This window comes from Lycium ferocissimum, chromosome 4 (genome assembly GCF_029784015.1).
Source record: "Lycium ferocissimum isolate CSIRO_LF1 chromosome 4, AGI_CSIRO_Lferr_CH_V1, whole genome shotgun sequence".
Classification (NCBI taxonomy): Eukaryota; Viridiplantae; Streptophyta; class Magnoliopsida; order Solanales; family Solanaceae; genus Lycium; species Lycium ferocissimum.
In genome coordinates this window covers 34,563,228-34,579,502 of record NC_081345.1, presented here as the reverse complement: position 1 = coordinate 34,579,502, position 16,275 = coordinate 34,563,228, and the positions used below count along the sequence as shown (strand labels likewise).

The following is a 16,275-nucleotide window of genomic DNA, read 5'->3' as shown; positions in this document are numbered from 1 at the left end:
GAAGATTTTCCGACGAAATTAACTTCTGAAATCTTTAGTAGATTCGCTATCCAAGATGTTTCTACTCTTCCCAGCTAGGATCAGCATATAAAAGACACCAAATAACGTTCATTTACATAATTGCGTAACTTTTCACTCAAATCTTTCTTTTACATATACAAATCTTGAAAGACACTCTGCATTCCATTGTAAACCAACCCTCAACTTTCTTTTGTTCCGCCCCTCTTTTCAACTTCAGCACATTAAAGAATGAGATGCTTGAGCAAAACAATACCAAGAAAACGGTCGTCCAAAATCCGAGAAAACTGAGAATTCACCATCACACGTCATGTAACATAATGATCCAACAATTCATAGTCCGAATGAAAATCATTTTTGCAATAGACAAGCTACGGGAACATCTTACCCTTGAGACCACGAATATTACCATCCTCTAACACCTTGCTTTCCGAGTTCAAAACTCGGAAACTATGGCTTTCCAAATGGAAATAAATCAGTAATGTTACTGTTTTCTGTGAAGTAGAAATGCAGAGCGCAACGAATTACAAAGATGAGCAATACATCACAAGTCACTGCCATGTAAATTATAAGAGCTGTACAAGATGAAAAAAAGGACCTATAAGGTGGCCTTGCATGAAGCTTTATTATGTCCTGGTTCCTTGCACCTGCTGCAAAGTACTGTTCTCTTATTTGGGTCTACAGTTTTAGTCTCCTCTGGTTTTTCCTCTATCGGAGATTCTGGAGGACAAGGGGGTAACACATCAGCAGCACCTGACTCGCCATCTTCTTCAACTGGTGTTCCAATCCCAGGTGTCGAGTTTACAGATTCAGAATATGTAGAACGGTAACTTTCAACCGTGAAGTAACTCGAGCAGTAATCATACACACATTTACCAATATAGTTGAACACAGCAACCGCGTGGCAGCAAGGCAGCCCGCTTTGTTTCCACTCCAAACACGTGCACTCACGGTTTTCAATATTCACAACGTGAGTCATCTCATCATGAACTTCAAATAGGACATCGGACGAGATTAGAACTTTTAGACCATGGGCTTTAACAGCTTCTTTCTGTATCTTTCTCTCTTTTGATGGAGTAAGTTTGGTGGACCAATTATTTGACTCCAATTTACGGTGATCTATTAGATCACCAAGCATACATTTTAAGGCTTCTATCTTTTGCATAATTGTTGATCCTCGAGAATCCTCAATCAACTTGGAGTACGGTTCTGCAACATTCTCTGTGATATAATTATAATGCTGACCCTTAAATGACAAACTCGTCCAACCCTCGGGCTCAATCTGGATCAACCAATCATATGCAGGTGAACAAATCTGTTTAATGTGCTCGGTCGAATTTTTAAAACCACTAAGTCGGACTGCATGAGCTGCAGCAAGGAAAATTTCAGGTAAAACAGCTCTCCCATCACCATGGAATGGACCCTTCATATTTCTCTTGAAGCTTTCCAAAAGATGAAAAATGGAATAGCCATGAGAAGCATTTTCAAACACCTCAAGCACAGAGTTCTTTAAATTCTTTTCTCGATCTGAAATAAAAGTTATAGATTGAGAAGTTGATAATGCAGATTTTAGTTGCTCCAAAAACCAACGCCAACTGTCATCATTTTCAATATCTATTACTGCAAAAGCAACCGGAAAGAAACCATCATCTGCATCAACCGCAGTTGCTGTTATAAGAGTCTCCTTGTACTTTGATCTTAGAGATGTAGCTTCAAGGAAAATAAGGGGTCGGCAACCGTGCTTGAAACCATGTATTGAGGCATGAAGTGAGAAAAAGAAGCGCTGCAGTCTTTTTTCATCGTCTAGCACAAGCTTAACAACAGTACCAGGATTCGTATTTACTACCTTTTCGCAAAACCAAGGCAACCTGTTATATGACTTACTGTATGAACCTTGAAGTTGCTCCTTGGCATCTTCCATCCCTCGCCATACTTGTGAATATCTCAATTTAATCCCAAAGTCACGCAAAATGCTTTTAGCGATTTCCCTGGGTTTGTCATTTGGAGAATCTCGTAACCTTTCCTTGATGATACTTACCAACCAATTCCTTGTACGATGAGCAGATTTCCAGGATTCGCCTTCACATGTATGCAAATCATTAAACTTTCTGATCTTAAATATTTGATCCGAAGGGACCCTAGATGCATGAATTTTCCAAGAACAACCCTCTACCACGCATCTGCCACTTACACGGGTAGCATCATTTTTCTTCAACTTGTAGACAAAGCGATGAGCAACAGCATACTTTTGCAGTACAGCCCTGAACTCTTTCACACTCTTAAAATCCTGACCAACACCAGTAATACCTTCTTTCCAAGTGGCAACTAGTTTCTCTGGCAGATCTTCATCACGCAAAGCAATTGGAGAGGAACTGTCAAAATTATCAGGTAATTGAACACTATCTTCATCCTCCACCGAGTCATTTCTCTCCATTACACCAGTTGAACTTCTACTCTTCTTCTTTCGTGAGATTTTCTCCTTAGAATCATTATCGGTCACAACAATGGTTGGACCATTGGCACCAATTTTCCAGGAAGCAGTGCGCCTGCGCTTCTTCACGGTTTCAGCAGGGGTAGCATCATAGTCAAAGCTAATTGGGCTCTGAGCACGTGAGCGTGGAGCGTAATCAGAATCATCCTCAGCAACAGAATCATCCTCAGCAACATGGCCAGAAGAATGGCCAGACGAAGAGTTTGATGAAGAAGTGGCTTGACTGGGGCTATCAGGTTCCTGGCAGCTGATATGTACATCGACCAGACAATCGCTTTGAATAGCTATAGGAGAGGCAGCAGCAGTTCGAACAGTCCTTAACGGGGTAGCCTTAGAAGGTGTTGTACTCAGACCACCAGAATCAGGTGTGGCATGATGATTTACGTTCTCAGCCAGTTTTAAGCCAATTGTCCTGCAAGTGTAGTTGATTGAGATACAGAGTAGAATGTTGATTTTATTTATTTATATAGAGTGGCTGGCAACAGGCTCGTGTTACTAAATCACATTTATCAATAACCAAAACTAATGTAAATACATAATTAAAACTGGTTGTGTTAATACCTGTCATTGTACGTGTTCAATGCATCACGATCAAAACCTTCCTTCCCGCTGACAAAAATCTCAGCTGTAACAGAATTAGCATGAAACTCAACCATTCTTTTGAAGTCTTTTTCACTCCTTAAATTAATAAGAGTTTTCCTATTTCTTGGAAGAAAATACTTAATTGACACTGTTTTAAGCTCCAGATTACACATCTCTGCCAATTTTATCTTGAGATCATCATATGGAGTGTCTTGGTTTATAGTTACAGCATTTGCCTCTCCTCCGTTATATGACAAGTTTCCATCGGCATCACTCACAAATTCACCACCAGACTGGCAAATTAAAATAAGCTTTCCCTTCACCATGGCATAAATCTTCAAAGGCCAACAGGAAAAGGGTCAGGAAAAAAAGAAAAAAAAAAACTTAAAAATGAGCCACTATCAAATGGTCCTCTAGTAAAAATATCTTATTTGTTCGTCATGTGAGATGCCGTGTAAGCAAGGATGATTCTACAGAATATGATGCATCAGCACTCAAATGAGGAGCTCAACTCATTTGAATTCGCATACATTCAATGTAATTTAAGTCTGTAGACATATTGCTTATTATCTCTTTATCCAGATAACCACTTAAAAACCAAAAGACTTATCTCTTAATAAGTACTCAAAAGCCAAAAGAATTTGGTGGAAACCTTGAGTGACTTAATCAGCGAAAGCTGAAAATAAAATTGGCATGCAGGCATTCCTTGTAGAAACTAATTACATCTAGAATGATCAGGATGTTAGTATCAAGCAGAACCTTAGTGGCATTATAATAAAAACAGTTTCGCAAAATTATAATCTTACATTATTACGAATCTCCTTTACTCCGTATCTAGAGAAGTAGGCTTCTCACGACTCACATAATTGCACAGAAGAGTTTAAGAGGGATAACCCAATTAACAAAGAATCAAATCTAAAAATTCTGAGGTATTATAATATATTAATATCAGTAGTTCTAGGTAGCCCTATGGAATTAGTTGAGGTGCGCGCAAGCTGGCTCGGACACCACGGTTATAAGAAAAAAAAAATCTGTAGTTATCCACTTTCCTGTCAAAGCGTGGGTTTCAATTTAACCCATCAAATACACAAATACAAGCTGGAATGATATCTCAGGAAAATTCAGTCACAATTTTATACTTTTTTCATTTTGCTTTTAAGTTTTAAATAGTTGGAACTTGGAAGCTTGAAAATGATGTTACCATTTCATGATGCACCTACAAGAAAAATAAATTATAGGCAAATTTCACTGTATTCACCATTCAGCTGATAAAAAAATAAAAAAATAAAACTACCCCTAGCATGTAGTTCAATCTATAATCTAAATGTCTAGTTTGTCATTTTCAAGGCAGAAAGAAGGAAAACAGGACAAGACTGAAAAAAAATCAATTCTAGTGCGGGTTATCTCTCCTGTGTGGTTTGCATACTGTTGCACAGGAGCGGGTTTTACCAGTGCGCAAACCTGTGCGCACCTAAGGGCAGTGGCTGCGGTTCCTTGTCATAAAAAATAAAAGACTAAGAAAATCAATTAAAAAAAAGTAAACTTTTGGCACCTTAACTATAGAAATTTATACATATAGCTCATACAAATACATAAAACAAACAATTCAAAAGCAGCAAGCTGATTCCGTTCAAGTAGACAGTTCCCTTTGAATTTTCCGACAATGTAAGACAAGTAAAACAAGAAAAAAAACAATTCCAAAATATACTGCAGATTATTTTATTTATATATATAATTGTGCATAATTAAATTGATAATAGAGAGCTAAAAGAATGCGATAAACTTACCTGAAAGTGTAATTGAGAAGAAGGGAGATGGAAGTGGGGAAGGAAATTGGGAAGAAGAAAGACGGGACTGAGAAGTGAAAGAAACCCTAGAATTGGGGGTAGTTTTTGAATTACACCTAAGATGGGAGAGTGAATGGTTGATGGGATAAAACAAAAGACGGGGGGATCTTCTGGAAGAAATACTAGTTTGTGGGGCAAGATGGATAAGTTAAATTAGTTTGCGGGGCAAGATGGAAAATTTAATTAAGTACATGAAAGTGGGTGTTCGAGATTTACTGGATCTTTTTTATGCTCGAATCCAACTCGGGACTCTGATCTTTTCTCAAAAGTAAATGTTCACTTTCTACTGGAGAAGCAAAAAGTGTTAACCTTCAATTTTTTAACAAACTAATACTCCCATCGAATTATTTGTCGAATTAGTAAAAATAATTGTTTCAAATTATTAGTTGAGGTTATTAAAAATAGTTATCTCAAATTATTTTTCGTTTTAGAAGTTGAAGGCACAATTAATTATTGGGAAAAGGGTCAAAAATACCTCTCTACTTTGGAAAAAGGGCTAAAAATATCATTATTTTGGATGTCACTCATCTTAAAGTTTTGAAATATACCGCTTGATGGAAATTATCCGCCCAAAATAATCAGAAATCATTTTTTAAACCCATCTATCATCCATTAAATAATGTAGATCCTTATTCCCCAATATATGTAGGTTTGAAGTTTGAGGGAATTGGGATAATAAGGGATCTATGGGTTATTATTTAGTTGGAGTCGGGGTTTAAATGATGGGCGGGTTTAAAAATGATTTCGGATTATTTTGTGGGATAATTTCCGTATATATATAAGGATGGAGAGGGTATTTTTGATCCAAAATAAGTTCGGAGGATATTTTTAGCCCTTTTTCCAAAGTAGAGGGGTATTTTTGACCCTTTTCCCTTAATTATTTGTTATTCATTTTACCCTTAGTAGAATTATATCAATAATGTAGGCAGGGCGGAGCTAGGTAGGCTCCAGGGGCGAAAAATTACACTATATATATATATAAGGTTAAAATTATTTTCTTAGGTATGTATAGTAGATGTGGAATCCCCTTCGCTTCTTCGTGTATTTACTCCTTCATATTTTTAAACTCTCTAGGTGAAAATCCTGGCTTCGTCACTGAATGTAGGTGATAATAAATAGAATAAATATTTTATGGAGAGAGATCATACATAAATAAGGTAAAATTAGTCAAATATATCTTCTAATTAATATTTTTTAAAGGACGTGTAACACCAAAAAATGATAAATAATTTGAGACGGAGAGAATACTACATTGTAACCTAGGTTCATTTTAAGGATCTCCTGAGGGTTTAGCATAATAATTTAAGAAATCATTCAATAACATTAATAACAAGCGTTAGTTGACTAAATTATCATTCATCTCTCCTAATAATTGCTGAGAGGCATTTACAGGAAATTGTACATAAAATCACTTATTCGAGCACGGTAAATTTGAATAAAAAATAATTAATGCTTTCTTGAACTCCAAAAGTGACACTTTTTTAATATGAAATTTGTTTGGCTACAAAATCATATTCCCTCCGTCTTAAATCATAGGCCCTAAACTTGTGAGAAGATTGCTGGTAGAGGGATTAAATTCGATGCTGGCACATTGAGCAACTTGCCTTCGACCCTTGATCTTGCAAATGATGATGATTTCAAGTCCTCTATTGCTCCTACAAAAAGTTGTCAACCAGAAAGAACTCGAATTACCCGCTCGCAGACAAAGAAGGTTGATAACTTTGTTAAGAATATCAAGCCAAGAGACTAAGAAATGTGGTCGACCTAAGAAAGAGTGGGGATGAAACTTGTGGATGAAGATGATGCTGCCAAAAAGAATAAAAAGAAAAAGGTCGTTAATGTTCTTTGAAGGTAATTCTTTTGCAGTATCGAAGGCACAAAGATAGCTACTCGATGCAAATTTAAAGAAAGAAAATCTCAGTTGAAGGTATCCCTTTTAACACTTATTTGTCTAAAATTGCTGTTTCATTTGATGTAACGTAATTTTAACTGGGAATGAATAGCAAGTAGTCAATTTGGTTTGCATATTTGATTTTAGTAATAACAAAAAGGTTTTATTAGTTAAAATTTGATGCGATTAGATAAAATGTGTTTTTGTATAGGCTTGTATAATTATGTATGCGTATATGCTTTTTTGATATTTTCCTCAACTGTGTTTGTATCTCTTTTTGTTCACTTATTTCTTTATTCTCTTTTCTCATGTGGAGGTTGGTGACTTTTATATACAACCGAATGAACATTTTCGGACTAGGATTAGTTGTCATACCGAGACTAATATTATCGGCCTTTTGAGGGAATACTTGACTGATACGCAGCTTCAGATATTTCGTGATAGTTGCTTTGGATATTTCTTGGACATGCCTCCTTTTAAGATCCAGAACTAGCTTATACATTGCATGTTACTGAGGGAGGTTGTCCCCGGTGTGTTACAAGAGTTTGGATTAAACTCAATGGATGTTTATTGAGATTTGGTATTGGAGAGTTCGATGTTATTACCGATTTGAAATGTGTTGAAGATGATGCAACTGTGTATGATAAACCAAGCGTCAATAAGTTGATGGAAGCGTATTTTCTAGAAAACATATCAATAACGAGGAAGCAGTTACTTAATCGCTTTAAGGAAAAAGAATGGAAGTCGGATGATGATGCGTTCAAGATGGCTCTGATGGTATTCATCCACCATTTCTTATTCTAATATACCGATGATCACTATATCACCAAAGCAAATTTTGATATTATTGAAAGTGGTGAATATCAGAGTTATGCTTGGGGTAAAAATGTTTTGAAGAGATTCTCAAAACAACGAGGAATAAACAGTGTGAGTATTTGACAATGTACAGGCTTAGAGGGTTGCCGCTTGCACTACAGACATGGTTTTTCGAATGCTGCTCTATAGTTGATAAAAAAACTCGTTGTTCGTGTTGGCAATAATGTGCCACGTATTCTTAACTGGAAAGTGACTGATTCTCCGACGTATACGAGCTTGACGGTGTGATCATGCCCAGTATCGACAAAGTAAAATTTTGTACCTTTTTTTAGACTTCATCTATCCTTTTTCTTCAGACTCTCTAATCTTTTTCCATTTTTTGTATAATCTTGTATATGATATACTAATTTAACCTATTTTTTCGTTTTTGTAGATGAAGTACTGCAACATTTCTCCTACCAGTGAGGAAAAATCAAACTTGAATACTGCTGCACTTTTTGAAGATATCAATGCCGACTATATTTCTTTACGGGGTTTGCCTGCTTTTCAGAATGAAGATTCTAACATTTCATCCTCATCCTCCGAATATGGAGCAACAGCCTAAACAACCTCATCCTCAGAATACGGAGCAACAACACATATTGAGACGTGATCTTTCCGGGAGCAGGAGCAGTGATGATTTGAAAGCTGAAGTTAATCTGTTGAGGGGTGACATTTCAAAGGTACTGCATCTTGATATTTTTGTACGTTGTCAGATGTTTTTGTATACACATGTTTGTTAGTTTAATTTATGTCATTTTTTCTTTTTTCTAGCTTACTCATACAGTTGCGGCACTCAACAGTTACATCAAATCTTCCTTTGGAAAAATATTCGAGCATCTGAAAATTAAGCAAATCTTTGAAAGGAAAATTTGATGCTCGAATATTTTTTTCAAATCTTCCTTTGCGGCACTCATATACATTCCAGGAACCTCATCACTAGTTTGCTTAATTTTCAGATGCTCGAATATTTTTCCAAAGGAAGATTTGATGTAAATGTTGAGTGTCGCAACTGTATCAGTAAGCTAGAAAAAGAAAAAACGACATAAATTAAACTAACAACCATGTGTATACAAAAACAACTGACAACCTACAAAAAGATCAAGTTGCAGTACCTTTGAAATGTCACCCCTCCACTGATCAACTTCAGCCTTCAAATCATCACTGCTCCAGGAAAGATCACGTCTCAATATGTGTTGTTGCTCCGTATTCTGAGGATGAGGTTGTTTAGGCTGCTGCTCCATATTCCGAGGATGAGGTGGGGATGAAATATTAGAATCATCATTTTGAAAAGCAGGCAAACCCCGTGACGAAACATAATTGGCATTGATATCTTCAAAAAATGCAGCAATGTTCAAGTTTGATTTTTCCTCACTGGTAGGAGAGATGTTGCAGTACTTCACTACAAAACAAAAAAATAGGTTAAATTTGTATATCATATACAAGATTATACAAAAATGGAAAAAGATCAGAGAGTTTGAAGAAAAAGGATAAATGAAGTCTAAAAAAAGGTACAGAATTTTACTTTGTCGATACTAGGCAGGATCACACCGTCAGTCAAGCTCGTATACGTCGGAGAATCAGTCATTTTCTAGTTAAGAATATGTGGCACATTATTGCCAACACGAACAACGAGTTTTTTATCTACTATAGAGCAAAGATTCGAAAAACACATGTTCAGTAGTGCGGCAACCCTCCAAGCCTGTACATTGTCAAATACTCACACTGTTTATTCCTCGTTGTTTTGAGAATCTCTTCAAAACATTTTTCCCCCAAGCATAACTCTGATATTTACCACTTTCAATAATATCAAAATTTGCTTTGGTGATATAGTGATCATCGGTATATGAGAATAAGAAATGGAGGATGAATACCATCAGAGCCATATATCTTGAACGCATCATCATCCCACTTCCGTATTCTTTCCTTAAAGCGATCATTAAAGCTCGTTATTGATGTGTTTTCTAGAAAATAAGTTTCCATCAACTTATTGACGCTTGGTTTATCATACACTGTTGCATCATCTTCAACAGACTTCAAACCGGTAATAACATCGAACTCCTCCAATACCAAATCTCAATAAACATCCATTGAGTTTAATCCAACCTATATACACCTGGGACAACCTCCTCAGTAACATGCAATGTATAAGCTAGTTCTGGATCTTAAAAGGAGGCATGTCCAAGAAATATCCAAAGTAACTATCACGGAACATCTGAAGCTGCGTATCAGTCAAGTATTCCCTCAAAAGGCCGATAATATTAGTCTCGGTATGACAACTAATCCTAGTCGAAAATCGTTATTGACTTGTATAAAAGTCACCAACTCCATGAAAAAGAAAAGAGAATAAAGAAATAAGTGAACAAAAAGAGATACAAACACAGTTGAGGAAAATATCAAAAAAGCATATACATACAAAAACACATTTTATCTAATCGCATCAGATTTTAACTACTAAAACCTTTTTGTTGTTACTAAAACCAAGTACATATACAAAATTGCACAAGCCTATACAAAGCTTATACAAAAACACATTTTATCTAACCGCATCAGATTTTAACTACTAAAACCTTTTTGTTGTTGCTAAAACCAAGTACGTATACATAATTATACAAGCCTATACAAAAACACATTTTATCTAATCGCATCAAATTTTAACTAATAAAACCTTTTTGTTATTACTAAAATCAAATATGCAAACCAAATTGACTACTTGCTACTCATTCCCCAGTTAAAATTACGTTACATCAAATGAAACAAAAACGTTAGACAAATAAGTGTTATAAGGGAAATGTTAGACAAATAAGTGTTAGAAGGGATACCTTCAACCGAGATTTTCTTTCTTTAAATTTGCATCGAGTAGCTATCCTTTGTGCTTTTGATACTGTAAAAGAACTACCTTCAGCAACATTAACGACCTCTCTCTTTTTATTCTTTTTGGCAGCACCATCTTCATCAACAAGTTCCATCCCCACTTTAGCTTTCTCAGGTCGACCACATTTCTTAGTCCTTGGCTTGATATTCTTAACAAGGTTACCAACCTTCTTTGTTTGCGAGCGGATAATTCGAGTGCTTTCTGGTTGACAACTTATTGTTGGAGCAATAGGGGACTCGAAATCATCATCATTTGCAAGATCAAGGGTCAAAGGCAAGTTGCTCAATGTGCCAGAATTGAATTTAATCCCTCTACCAGCAATCTTCTCACAAGTTTTAGATGAATACATTTTCACTTGGGAAAAAGTAAACATTATAGTTAGAAAAAAACTGAGTTGCATATGTTCCAGTTTGACCATAACCAAGAGTTAGAGGGCGGCCTCGACCAGTGATCATGGTTACGCTACCTTCCCTGCTATAGAACCTACACTGAAACCAGAAGTCACAAAGACCTTAATAATCTATCAAGTCTAATAGCAGCAATAATAATGATAATGAACAAGAGCTGTAATAGCAATAGAACATCAAAGAAAACCCAAAAAAAAAAAAAAGGGAACAACTGAGGCTCAAAATAGACTTTAAGGCTATCAAAGTTCTCCAACATAATAGAACTAAGAAACAACATAGGGGTATTTACTTCGGCTTAACCACTTCTGAATGTTACAGATTTCCTAATTAACTCCCTATCTCGCCTCAAATTTCAAGAAGTCTCAGTAATGTTAATTCATATTGTAAACTAGAGTTGCGTTTTCATATCTACACTAACACACATGACACTCGAATATTACTGCTACTAACACCACAAACACATACCCACTCGGAAAATCATATTGAGAAATAAACTATTTCAAAATCAAATTTACTAATTACTGCCATCATTTAGGCCACAGCCAAAATCATTTACGTCATCATCCTTTCAAGGATCTCTAGTATCATCTAATTTGGGGATGGGAGGGGAGCACCAGTTAACAATTCATTACATATACAATAATAAAACTTCAATCTCAAAATATTTGTGGTTAGCTAATTTCATTCCAACACCCAAACAAGTAAGAGTAAATAAACTCAAAAACAAAAAACTGTCTGTAGGAGGATGGTTTTGAACACTTTGAAACTTACCTGTTATTGTACCCGAACCAGCTTTCCTTGCAAACTGCTTCTGCAATCAAAAGAACTAAAAAATTTAGGCATCAAAATGCAGCACACAAACCATAAGAAACAACCCACATTCTACCAAAGTTTAGAAACAAACCATTGAAAACAACCAAAATCAACCCACATTCTACCAAAATTCACAAACAAACCATTAAAAAAAAAAAAGATAAAAACGAACATGCATACTAAAATCGAAACAAAAAAAAACTCAAAAAAGCAAACAAAAATAATACTATATTTACTATAAAAAAAAATGAGGAAAAATATGATAGTGGATATACATGGACGAAACAGGAAAACATAGATCAACAAAGAAGAAGAATGGGAAGGTAATAGACCATGGAGATTTACCTTTTGAAGTTGAAATCAGTGAAGAAGAAGAAGGAAGAAAGAAGAAAAAGTAACGGAACTGAGTTTGAAAATATCTTTTAAGTGTAATGGGCTAACAGACAAAACTAAATTTAACTTTGAACTGAAGGTGGGCTACTGGGGGTAAGAACCTCAAATATGGGCCCATTTGGTTGTAATTGGGCCCCAATTAACACACATTATAATTTATCCAATTATTTATCGTTTTTTTGTTTTACACGTCCCTTTAGAAATATTAATTAGGAGGGCTATTTGAATTTTGACATATTTTATCCTTATTTACGTCTAAGTTATAATCTCACTCCATTAAATATTTACTCTATTTATGTACCATCTCTAACAATAACAACAACAACAACAAGCCTAGTATAATCTCACCATGTGGGGTCTGGGGAGGGTAGAGTGTACGTAGACCTAACCCCCACCTTGAAAGGTAGGGCGGCTGTTTTCGAAAGACTCTCGGCTCAAGAGAGGAAAACAAGACAAAAGGTCAGATAGGGCCAAGCATATCGAAAACAATATGAAAACAAGGAATAACAAAAGCGAGAAAGTCATGGTAGGACAGTCCGGAAAGAAAAGAGTATTAACTACTATAGATAAATAAGATAATCAAAGTGCAACGGCCCAAAAAATATAAGCAACAATCAAATGCAGAAATCAAATGGCAATAAACAAATGAGCAAAACTGCAACTACTATGGTGAAAGGATAAGCCACCTAACCTTCTATCCTAACCGAGTCCTCCACAACCTCCTATCTAAGGTCATGTCCTCGGTGGTGCCGAAACCGTGCCATATCACGTCGTCTAATCACCTCTCCAATACTTCTTCGGCCTCCCTTTACCTCTCATGAAAGCGAAACCGTCCGCCCCAACCTCTACACCTCCGCACCGAGCATCCGTGTCTCTCTCCTCTTCACGCCCAAACCATCTCTCAACCTCGCTTCCCGCATCTTGTCCTCCACCGACGCCACTCCCACCTTGTCTCGGATATCTTCATTCCCACTCCCTATCCCTCCCAGCGTGCCCACACATCCACCTTAGCATTCGCATTTCCGCGACTTTCATCTTCTGAACATGACATCTCTTGACTGGCCAACACTCCGCTCCGTACAATAAAGTCGGTCTAACCACCACTTTGTAGAACTTGCCTTAAAGTTTTTGTGGCACTTTCTTATCACACAAAGACTCCTCGAGGCGAGCCTCCATTTCATCTACCTCGCACCAATACGACGTGAAACATCGTCGTCGATATCCCCATCTCCCCGTATAATAGACCCAAGGTACTTCGAAACTTCCTTTCTTTGAACGGCTCCGGGTACCCGTGCCCTCACTTCCTCGTCACCACGCGGTACGCCACCGAACCCGCACTCCAAGTATTCCGTCTCGGTCCTACTCAATTTAAATCCTTTAGACTCCAACGTCGTCTCCCGCCCTCCGGGCCTTTTATCGTTAACTCCGTCGCGAGTCTCGTCAATCGTGGACTATGCATCCGCGAACAACATACACCAAGGCACCTCACCTTGTATTTGTCGCGTCAATTCATCCATCACCAAGGCTAAGAAACGGCAAGAGCCGATCCCCGACGCAACCCCATCGAACAGTAGTTGTCGTAGTCTCCTCCTACCGTCCTTACCCTCGGTCTTAGCTCCATCATACATGTCCTTTATCGCTCTAATGTACACCACAGTACACCTTTAGCCTCCAAGCATCTCCACAGTCCTCTCTCGGCACTTTGTCGTAGGCTTTTTCTAGGTCAATAAATATGGCGCGCAAGTCCCTCTTCCGCTCCCTACGCCGCTCCGCCAATCTCCTTACAATATGAATGGCTTCGTAGTCGAGCACCCCGCACGAATCCAAACCTAAGTTCTCCGAAATAGACACACCTCTCCTCACCCTCATTTCCACCACCCTTTCCCACACTTTCATAGTGGTGGCTTAGCGCTGATACCTCTATAGTTGTCAGTAGCAATGTCTCCTTGTTTCGTACACGGAATCATCGTACTCCACCTCCATTCTTCCGCATCTTCGTTGTCTTGAAAATGACATTAAACAACCCAACGTACCACTCCAAGCCTACCCCGCCCGCATTCTTCCAAAATTTCAGAATCTCGTCAGTCCTCGCTCTTCCCCCGCGCATCTTACGAACACTCTCCCTTCACCTCCTCAACCTTTATACTTCTACAATAACCAAAGTCGCGACGCCTATCAGAGTGCTCCAAATCTCCATTAATGACAAAATTCTACTAAGGATAAAATGAAGAAAAAAATTAATTATGTCTTGAACTTCTAAAACGACAAATAATTTGAAACAACTATTTTTAGTAACCACGACAAATAATTGGAGACGGATGGAATAGTAGTAAAACATAAAAATGCAAATAAGTTGCCTATGTGAATGGAACGCATTATAATGGGTGGAAGTTCAAGATAAATCCGATGATAATTGAAAATGGGTGGGAAAATACGACTTAAAACGATAATTTTTCATTTAATTATTCTTAACTTTGAAAATAATGCACTTTACCCTTAAAATTCAAAGTTTGTCAGAGTACTCCATCACGAGCTACCAAAGCACGCTCAGTCGATCGTCGCCTCCAACCCAAAGTGACCAAGATAACCACGTGTTATCCGGAGGCTTTGTTGTATCCCCGCCTACCCGTCCCGGCCTATTTATACCCGCCTACAATCTATTCCCTTAATCCCAAGAGTCTCTCGCCAATCGTCCCTAGTCCGTCCTTATGAAAAAACTGAACCACTATCTCCTTATTGATCTTTTTTTTTTTTTTTTTTTTTTAACTTGCTAATTAATAGCAAAAGGGAAAAAAAACAAACATAAATTATTTTCCCCTACTTTAATTCCATACCTTTGTCTAAGTTGATTATAAAATTAATAATTAAGTGAAACAACATACAAGATAAAACCTTTTACGTGCATGACAAAGACACTCAAAATTGCACCTTATAGGCTCACTTAGATGGGCAATAATAGGCAATAGGAAGCATGTGGCTACTTTTAGGCTCTGTTATTGTCTCTTCCTGGTTGTCTAAGATCTCTCAAATCAAGTGTCTACCAGCTTAATACATTTTCTTGCTTCTATCATGGTCATCTGCAGTTCTATCTTCTCGAACAACTCTACTAGGACATTTATTTGACTATATGATTCAGAATGAACAAATACGAAGACTAAATCTACAAGGAGGAAAAGAGAGAACTAGAAGAATGCAGATATACTGCGTTTTAGCACAATAAGGTGAAATCTTCATGATCAACACCTCAAAAATATTAATCTTGTCTGCCTTAAAATTTATTTACATTAAAAGCGACTTGTCCAGCCCATAGCCTACACAGGAAGTAGTCAGATACCATCCTATTTCTAGCCTAAAAGGAAAAGGGGGAAGAGAAAGAAGAGGCCAAGAAATGTCAAGAGGCGGCTGGCAAATGGCTTTTACGACACTCTAAATTGAACTAAGAGTAAGTGTCAGAACCTTAAAGATGAGTTACAAAACATTACATTGAAGAACTACATCTTCTACTCCAATCTGGTAAAACCACTGCACACCATTCATGCATCTTCTGACTCCGTAGCGCAAAATAAAAGCACATATAAGAAACACAAGTACAATACTGTGAAATGAAAATGTGGCAGGAAGGAATTTGATAAAGATAAGAGAAATATGTCTTTCACCTCTCAAAGTAGTTAAAAAGCAAACTAGTTAGGTAAATGAAACGCACTTAAATTCTTATCAACAAACTCATCCTTCAAAATATCAAGTTAGAAGAGAACCATACCATGTATTGGTTCCATGCTGTCCTCCTTGAAAACACCAAGAGGAGAGCCATGCACCGATAGAAGCATTTCTCCAGTCTTAGGAAGCCGTAGAGTTTTGGTTGTCATCCCAACAGATAACCGGTGTTATTCACCTGTAATTACAAAATAGTAAGAGTGCGGATGCTGGTATATATGCTAGTCAACATATCAACAACTTGGTTTCATTGTTAGGTTTGCAGACATTTTTCTCACGGAAAGCATCCTCCGTGACCTGCAGTCCTAATATTAGCTACTAGCATTTTTTCCGTAAAACTACATGCTAGTGAAGTCTGATGGCATATCTAAAATACTACCCACTGGTCC

At 37.2% G+C, this 16,275-nt stretch overlaps 1 protein-coding gene across 2 annotated transcripts; it reads right to left on the bottom strand.

Annotated features, from left to right (window-relative positions):
- Positions 1–95: 95 nt before the first annotated feature.
- Positions 96–16,066, bottom strand: LOC132052493 (uncharacterized). Of its 2 annotated transcripts, XM_059444061.1 has the most exons (5): positions 15,933–16,066; positions 11,738–11,777; positions 10,507–11,047; positions 3,071–3,426; positions 96–2,921 (listed from the first exon to the last, which is right to left on the bottom strand). In XM_059444061.1, exons 3-5 carry the CDS (start codon positions 10,975–10,977, stop codon positions 617–619), a joined length of 3,132 nt encoding a protein of 1,043 aa, XP_059300044.1. In that variant the 5' UTR covers positions 10,978–11,047; positions 11,738–11,777; positions 15,933–16,066; the 3' UTR covers positions 96–616. The 2 variants fall into 2 exon arrangements, with proteins under 2 accessions (XP_059300044.1, XP_059300043.1); XM_059444060.1 differs by having other exon boundaries at positions 10,507–11,777.
- Between the last annotated feature and the right edge of the window lie 209 nt (positions 16,067–16,275).

What these genes read in the sequence shown, in the direction of transcription:
- LOC132052493 (XM_059444060.1), bottom strand. Translation starts at nt 10,977, where the DNA reads ATGGTCAAACTGGAACATATGCAACTCAGTTTTTTTCTAACTATAATG. An exon ending in AAAGAAAATCTCGGTTGAAG is followed by an intron (nt 3,427 to 10,506) that starts GTATCCCTTCTA and finishes TGGCCTTTGAAG; the next exon opens with ATTTATGCCATGGTGAAGGG. An exon ending in TTGAACACGTACAATGACAG is followed by an intron (nt 2,922 to 3,070) that starts GTATTAACACAA and finishes CTACACTTGCAG; the next exon opens with GACAATTGGCTTAAAACTGG.